Below are 9275 nucleotides of genomic sequence, written 5' to 3' on the forward strand. Positions count from 1 at the left end.
CTGACATTGACTCGAGTAAATGGGGACACAAATCATATATGGGAAGCTATGGCGACAATGATCATTCAAGTAGCACAGGAGACCCTCGGGATCACAAAAGGAAAGCCAGGTGAGCATAAGGAGTCTTGGTGGTGGAATGAGGTCATACAAAACAAGATAAGGGACAAACACAGAAGTTTTAAGCAGCTTATGAGGTGCACGAATGAGGAGGAGCGAGTGGAATTGAGGGAGTCTTAAAAAAAGGCCAAGAGAGAGGCGAAGAAGGCGGTGTCAGAGGCAAAGAACACAACCTATAAACGGATGTATGAACGCTTAGAAACAAAAGAGGGGGCATGTTATGTTTAAGATTGTAAAAGCCGGGGAGCGTAGAAGGCAAGGTCTAGGGCCCGTGAAGTTTATAAAGGATATAGATGGGCATGTACTGGTTAAGGATCAGGGCATCAAACTAAGATGACAAACCTACTTCTACAACCTTTTTAACAATGAGAGAGCTTACCAAGAAGAATATGACAACACAACCGTGCAACGACAACAACCGAATAACTGCTACTGCCGACGGATCACACGGGAAGAGGTGCAAACCGCACTTAGAAGGATGGGTAGGTCTAAAGAGGTTGGCCCAGACAACATGCCCATCGAGGTGTGGAAGTGTCTGGGAGAAGAAGGAATCATGTGGTTAACTATTTTGTTCAATATTATCCTCAAATCTGGTAAGATGCCTGACTAGTAGAGGAGCAGCGTCGTAGTCCCTATCTATAAGAACAAAGAAGACGCCCAATGTTGTGATAACTACCAAGTAATCAAATTACTAAGCCATACTATGAAGCTATGGGAAAGAGTGATTGAGGTTGAAACTCAGGTTACGGTGAACCAATTTGGATTCATGCCGGGGTGTTCCACCACAGAGGCAATACACATTATAAGGAGATTGATGGAAAAGTATAGGGAGAAAAAACGTGACCTTCATATGGTGTTTATTGACCTAGAAAAAGCATACGACAGTATGCCACGACAAGTGCTCTGGGAATGCATGGAGGGTAGAGGGGTAACGAGGAAATATATAGAGATAAATAAGGATATGTATACCAGGAGTGTAACTACTGCTTTTGCGCCCGTGGGGGATACTGATAACTTCCCTGTGGTGGTAGGCCTTCACCAAGGGTCAACGCTGAGTCCGTTTCTTTTTGCAGTAGTCTGGATGATTTGTTAAAGTCGATTCAGGAGACACTCCCGTGGTGCATGATGTTTGCAGACGATATCGTGCTAGTCGCTGAGAGAAAACAAGATCTAAACATGAGGCTAGAGGAGTGGAGAACAACCTTAGAGACAAAAGGTTTAAGGATTAGTCGCTCTAAGACGGACTACTTACACTATGACTTTGGAGGGGAAATTGACAATGAGGACGTCCAGATCACCATTGAAGGGCAAGTGGTTCCGCAGGTAACGAAGTTCAAGCATCTAGGATCATTTGTTCAGAGCGATGGGGAATTAGACAGTAATGTGTCCCATTGAGTTCAGGTAGGATGGTGTAAATAGAAAGCAGCCACATGTATATTGTGCGACAAGAGATTCCCAACTAAACTAAAGCGAACATTTTATAGGGTCACGGTTAAACCTGCAATGTTATATGGAACAGATTGTTGGGCCATCAAGAAGACACAAGTGCGAAAGATGGAGGTAGAAGAGATGAGAATGCTACAATGGATGTGTAGAGACAAAAAGTTAGACCGAATATGAAATGATTCGTTTCGGGAGAGATTAGGGCAAACTAACATATCCGATAAGATAAGAGAGTGGAGATTGAGATGGTTTGGACTTGTGAAGAGAAGAGAGACGACGAATCCTGTTAAAACAGTATAAAACATTACTATAGAGGAAGGACGGGTAGAGGCCGACCTAGACTGACTTGGGACGAGAGGATTAGGCATGATTTGTTAGAACTAAACCTCTCCGAGGACATGGTTGAGGATAAGAATTCTTGGAGACGTAGAATTAAAGTTAAGGATTTTTAGGGAGAAAGGAATACCTTAAGGGCTGTTATTTATCTTATTCTAGTCACACACCATTATGCTATTTTTCTTGTCATATATTATATATTTTATGTATTAGTAATATTAAGTTTACTACGTGCTATTATAATTATAAAACCGTGAACTTTGATCTTCTCTTATATTCCCGTACACATATGTTCTTAGAGCTGAGGGTCTCTCGAGAAGACACCTCTTTATCCCTTTGGATAGAGGTACGATATGCCTATATCCCACCCTCCCCAGACCCTACTTATAGCTTTGCTATTGGCGGATTCCACTGGGTATGATTGATTGATTGACTTTCGCGTTTTAGCAGTTTCGCTTTGATTAAGGTTATGGGATGAGTGGTGGGACGGACAGGTGGCGGAGCGGATGAGAAGCCATTTTGAATTAGGGTTGAAAAAATGAGAAGACAGGAAGAGAGTAGAGAACGATCGTATATTTTTTAGAGTTTACCTTTCAGTTGATTTGTTTTGTAATTTATACTGGGCTTTTGTATTAGGTTGGATTATACTAGGCTTCATTTCACACACACACACACACACACACAAACACACACACACACACACACACACACACATATATATATATATATAATAAGTTTAAATAGAATACTTTGACCCCATCTAGCTAACCTATATATAATTATATATAAAATCAATTAAAAATATTCGAGCCAAACAAAACCGAACCGAGCGGATCTTTGCTCGTTGCTTGGCTCGTTTTCAAACCGAACCGAGCACGACGACTCGTTTACAATCGAGCGAATTAATGAGAGATGAATTTTCAAGCAATTTTCGAGCGAGCGACGATCAATTTAAGCGAAGAACGCTTTGGACGACCCTAGTCGACATAAGCAAGTGGTCCAAAGCACCAACATTCAAAATTAACAAAATACAAAATATAAACACAAAATAAGACAATATAAATTTAAACCTAGTAATAGTAGAAAAATCTATTGTAAATAGAGGTTACCTTTTCAAGAATATCACACAATACAAATTAGGTAATTTACTTGCTTATTTTATTCACTTAATTGATGATAATAATAATACATAATGCATTACCCTTGTTGTTAGGCTTTTGCGTTAAATTAAATTTTCATTGCTATTTCTTGTTATTGTTGTCGATCCCAAGTTTGGGTAAAACACAAGGGGTTACAACATAAAGTTTTTTAAAGAGTCGACGACTTTTTAGTTCGTCTAGAGTCTCAAAAAATGTTAAACCGGCCCTACCTATTGTTAATGAGAAAACAAATATAACCAATATAGAGTTACCGAAAGTTATTCAAAATTAATATATATTATAAAAGATATTACATTGATTGAATATTTGATTAACTAGAAAAAAACTACGCTATGTATACAGTTCTTCGGCACATTTCTTTATAATAATATAGTTAATAAATTTAATTGCATTAAAAGGTAAAACAAAATCTCATTTTCTACAATTTTTATTTGAACTATTTTTTAAATTTAGTTTAGCCATCCGAATAACGTCTCTGGTTGTACCATGTTATACCTTTTATCCTCGTAGATGTATACAGTAGATATTTCTATACTTTATAGATTCTTATTTTGATATTTCTAAATGTGCATGAATAATAATACAAATATGTCAATTCATAGTATCTACATCAAAACCCGAATGTTTATTTTTGCCTCTCGTTTTTATATTCGAACGCACCTACTTTTATACGTATGGATACTCACAAGTCACACCTTTACAAATGTAACACGCGTTCTACACACGAAAGTTATATCCACATATTCTAATCTATCTAATTGTGTTCGTGACATTCATGTTCAAAAATGTAGAAGTCTGATTGTGTGAAGTGTGAACTTAGTTTTTTTGTTTGCATGAATGAAAAGGTACTAAAAGGCTAATCATGAACCTTTTTGTGCATATTTCACAAGGCCTTAGAATAAAAATATGCACAACTCACACGGTTTAAACATAGTGTACGTACATGTGTGTGATAGATAAACGAGAGTTTGTGTATATTAGTTCTACTAGGTGCCTTGTAAAGTAATGGTAATGACCACATCTTATCAAAATAGTGATGATTCAAATTACAATGGAAGTGTTGTTAAAAAACAAAATTGGTTCAAGGCCCAAAAGGATTTAAAAGATGTTTTTAGCTTCTGTTAGGTCAAATAATTTGGTACAAAAGGATTTAAAATATGTTTCATGGTGAGTTGGAATGTTTTAAAAGTTATTTCAAGCAAAGTGATCGAAAACGAGCAGCGTGTCTCGACCTAACCCATGTTTATATATTTTACGTTTGATACTATTAGCTTACTTGCATCTGAGACTGTGAATCGATTTAGTTTTGTGAATCTATTTAGTTTGTCCAACGGGTCATCTATAATAATGCCATAACCCAAGATCTATGAAAGTGATTTAGGAACAACTTAATTTTGTTATTCAAAAAGGCCTAACGACACAACTTGTTGCTCGTTTGATTTCTTTGATGTTTACGGCATAATTTATTGCTCGTTTGACTTTCATTTCGACTGAAATGTAAAAAATTACTCTTTAATATATTAAATATAGCTAAAATGAATGAAATATAGAAAAGTATGTGATAAAAAAAGAGAAAATTACTGTTTTCATCCCTGAGGATTAAAAGCGGAATCACTATTAGTCCTTGAAAAAAAACTGAACAGCTTTAGTCCTTGTGGTTTAAAAAACGAACCGGATTAGTCCCTCCATCTAACGTCTGTTAGTTTTTCCATCCAAAATGTTGGTACATGTATGTCAGTAGTTCATAGTCTAGCACGATCCGTCCAGGAACCTACACAAAAACATATGCAATTACTAATATACCCCTTATTCATTATAAGAGTTGACCGTATTTCAGCCCTAATTTAACGATGTCGTCTTCTTCTCTTTTATCAGTCAATTGAAGACCTATATTATTATCACACATATCATCTTGTTTCCTTCGTATAAACAATTATATAAACAACTGACACCTTTCTCACAATCAATTGAAGCCTTATTCATCGATGAAGAAGGAGGTTGAGGCTTAATCAGAAATTTAAACCCATTAAAATTGGAGTTGGTGTTGTCGGTGACGGAGTTGCTAAACTCACCACCGCTGCGGATGTCGAAGTTCCGGTGGTCTTTTTCCGGGCGTGTGGCGGCGTATTTGGTGCCCCAGATAGAGTCGTTTAAAGAGAGATTAGAGAGATTGTTGGTTTGAACACGAAGCTGATCATTGAAGTGGTATAAAGATGATTAATGGGTGTTGGTTTCCTTGGTTCAAGATTAATAATTTGTCGATACCCAGATGGGAATTTGTGTTACAGATCTATACGAGTATACATTTCAATTCTTATAATAAATAAGGGGTCTATTAGTAATTGCATATGTTTTTGGATGGAAAAACTAACAGACGTTAGATGGAGGGACTAATCAGGTTCGTTTCTTAAACCACAAGGACTAAAGCTGTTCAGTTTTTTTTCAGGGACTAATAGTGATTCCGCTTTTAACCCCAGGGACGAAAACAGTAATTTTCTCTAAAAAAATATTGTTCTTGAGATTTTTTATAGGTATTAGAATAAGTTCTTTAATAGCCCTTTCAAAAATAAAGTAAGATTTTTCCCTAAAAATTAAAATGACACCACCCTAACCTATAAAGAACGCAAGACTCACCAATCATCTTATGTGGGACCCACTATTTTGTCCATAAATAGTCCACACTTCCAATGAAAACGCCACAAAAACCTAATTCTTTCATTCTCTCTCCTCTTTTTTAACACCACTGTCAACTTCACCAGAATCTTTTCTGTTGGTTGTAACCTCATAGTGTCAACATGGGTTCAGTCCACCAAGAAGCCGTTCTGGTTGACAAAGTGTGCCAAATTTATGACAAAATCTCAAAACTTGAAACCCTCAAACCATCAAAAGATGTCAACAGTCTCTTCACTGAGCTTGTCACCACATGCATCCCACCATCTTCCATCAACATGGCTACCCTTCCACAATACATCCAAGAAACAAGGTCTAAACTCATTAGACTTTGTGGTGAGGCTGAGGGCCTTTTAGAGGCTCATTTCTCAAATATTTTAGCCTCTTTCCCTTACCCTCTTCATCATCTAGATGTCTTCCCTTATTACTCAAACTACCTCAAACTTAGCAAACTCGAATTCGACATCCTTAGCCGACACTACTCGACTGAAGTAGACGTCGTCCCTAAGCGCGTTGCGTTCGTGGGGTCCGGCCCCTTACCTCTCACCTCAATTGTCTTGGCTTCTTACCACCTTAAGGAAGCCTCTTTTCACAACTATGACATAGACGAATCGGCTAATTCGATGGCGTCACGCTTGGTTTTGTCCGATGATGACTTGTCCAAGAGGATGTTGTTCCACACAAGGGATGTCATGGAGGTGACTGATAGTTTGAAAGAGTATGATGTGGTCTTCTTGGCCGCACTTGTGGGTATGGATATTGATGATAAGGTTAAGGTTATCAAACATTTGGCCAAGTACATGGCACCCGGCGCGGTTTTGATGCTAAGGAGTGCTCATGGTGCTCGAGCTTTTCTTTACCCGGTTGTCAATCCTGAAGGTCTTCAAGGGTTTGAGGTTTTGTCAATCTTCCACCCCCAAGATGAGGTCATTAACTCGGTTGTGATCGCGCGTAAGGATTCGGTCCAGGCGGAAACGGAGCACAATCATCATCATCAGATTGGAATGGGGTCTATTGTTCCTTCTTGTTGCAAGTACCGTGATTTCCAAGGTCTTAACAGCCCACTCAACCAGATAAACATTATTGAGGAACTTGCAATGGATGAGTAGATGATCAAAACTATTTCTCTCTAGAACAACTGGTCTCCTTATATTAATATTCCATATTAAATTGGTATTGTTATGAACTGTCATGTTTGCAACTGTAACCTTTTTGGTTTTTAAGAACTGGAAAATTGAGGAATAAATGACCTTCAATTAAAAACCACTACATTTCTATAATTAGAGTATTCTTATGTCACTCTTCATCCTTATCTTTATAATTACACTAAAAAACATTATATTTCTCTCTCCTTTCAATTAAATAATATTTTTTATATCTTTATCATTACAGTTTCTCTCTCTTCTACTCACAACCAATCCAACAAATATTAAAAAATAAATAGGGGCAAACAATGTTCCACAAATGTTTCCCCAAATTTACAAAAAATCTCTACATTTCTCTCTCCACCCTATAATTTACACTCACAATCACTCAAAACCTCACCAAATAATTTGCAAACGCCTCACACATAATTATAGGGGATGGGATGGGATGTGAATGCTCTTACAACCCGTTCTCTATCCCTATCTCTATAATTACACTAAAAAACACTATATTTATCTCCCATTTTTAATTAAATAATATTTTTATACCTTTATCATTACAGTTTTATTTATCCTCTACTCACAACTAATCCAACAAATATTAAAAAATAAATATGGACAAACAATGTTTTCTCAAATTTATAAAAAATCACTACATTTCTCTCTCCACCCTATAATTTGCAAACTTCTCTCACATAATTATAGAGAATGGGATGAGAATGCTCTAATTGTGTTATTTTTTTTAATCGAAAATTACATCACTTCTAAATTACTCTATTTTTCTAAAATGACTTTATATTCAGTGATTATTGACGCTAGGACCTCTTACCATAGATGCACAAACCAATTTAAAACATTAAATAGTTTTGGGTTAAACTGATTCGGTTTGATGAATAAAAGTCAAAATCAGTTTGTGGTCGTTTTCGGTTCGGGTTGAAACAAGTTGCTAGAAAAGGTTATGACCGGTTTTTGACGTTTTTTGACCGGTTTCGGTTCAATTAACCGGTTTTCATTGAGAAAATTAAAAACCAGTTCCAAACATACAGTTTCAGTCGGTCAAAACCGGTTTTTTCATAGTCAGATTCAAACCAATTCGGATAACTGGTTTTTTTGCCCACCTCTACCTCTTACCCGGAGACGTAAGCTCTATCACTAAGTCAACTACCAAGTCGCAACAAATTTTTAATTGAGGAATTCGACCTTTAATTGAGTTATTTTTTAATTGCAAATCACGTTACTCCTTAATGACATCATTTTTCTAAACCAAATTTATGCCCATTAATTGACGTTGGGACGCTTACCAGGATACATAAGACTTTATCACTGAGCCAACCACACAAGTGACGGCATAATGTTTGATTGCGTTAATGGTGTCAATATTTGGTTGCATTAATGTTCCAAAATGTACCATTTTACATAAGGAAAGCCTAAATATCATTAAGCCAACTATCCAAATGACGACTCAATGTTTAAATGTGTAATTAGTGGCAATATCTAGATGTATTAAGGTTCCCAAGTGCACCCTTTATTTTATGTAAGGAAAACCTTTGTCATTGAGCCAACTATACCCAAGTGGCAAAATAATGTTTAAATGTGTTATTAGTGTCAACATTTGGACGCATTAATGCTCCAAAATGCACTTTTTTACGTAAGAAAGACCTCTTTCACTGAGCCAATTATCCTAGTAACGACACAGTGTGTAAATGTGTTATTAGTGTTTGGTTCGTTAATATTCCAAAATACACCTTTTTACGTAAGGATCGGATCGAATAAGCTCTTACTAATAAATGCATTATAATTAAAAGATGCTTTTGTTAAGTAAACCAATGGACATTCTCTTGCAAAAAGGATATATTTTTTTATTTGGTTATAATGACAATTATGAAATTAGCTAGAAGAATATAGCATAAAAATGGACTCGTATATTCATTTCATACACTTGGTGGACTTGTAATTTGGTTTGATTGCTTTTACTTTACTTGAATATTTCGTTTTTTCTGTATTCTTTTAAAATTATTCATGTATTTTATCACGGTAAAAGCGTAAAGCCACTAAAATTTACCATTATTTCATTGATGTGAACTTTTACTAATGCTAAAAGAGAACATGTGGCATGAGAGATCTGACTTAGTGAAAGATCTAACTTTATTACAGTGACTGTATCATTATCATTAAATATTTTTATACATATATTTATTTATCAACAATTATTTTCATAAAGTTAATTCTATAAAATAAGAAAAAGAAATAGCAAACATACAAAATAATTTCATAAAATATATAAGGTAAATTGGTTTTTATTGTTCCCAACTATTTTATTTTTGCCAGCGGTGGTTCCACCTATCATTTTGGCTGGAAACATCCCAACTTTCACATACTTTGAATCCACCAGTCTGCGACTAAC

At 36.1% G+C, this 9275-nt stretch overlaps 1 protein-coding gene across 1 annotated transcript; it reads left to right on the forward strand.

The window, feature by feature from the left end:
• The first annotated feature begins 5592 nt into the window (after nucleotides 1-5592).
• On the forward strand, nucleotides 5593-6867 carry LOC143591711 (nicotianamine synthase-like). The gene has a single exon (XM_077071840.1). It carries the CDS (start codon nucleotides 5852-5854, stop codon nucleotides 6833-6835), a length of 984 nt encoding a protein of 327 aa, XP_076927955.1. The 5' UTR covers nucleotides 5593-5851; the 3' UTR covers nucleotides 6836-6867.
• Nucleotides 6868-9275: the final 2408 nt, after the last annotated feature.

The sequence above is a fragment of the Bidens hawaiensis genome, unplaced genomic scaffold, assembly GCF_021521415.1.
Source record: "Bidens hawaiensis isolate Kalapana, Puna unplaced genomic scaffold, B.hawaiensis_p1.1 tig00039988_1, whole genome shotgun sequence".
NCBI classification, from domain to species: domain Eukaryota; kingdom Viridiplantae; phylum Streptophyta; class Magnoliopsida; order Asterales; family Asteraceae; genus Bidens; species Bidens hawaiensis.

Coding starts and splice junctions, on each gene's coding strand:
- LOC143591711 (XM_077071840.1), top strand. CDS start 5,852: ATGGGTTCAGTCCACCAAGAAGCCGTTCTGGTTGACAAAGTGTGCCAA.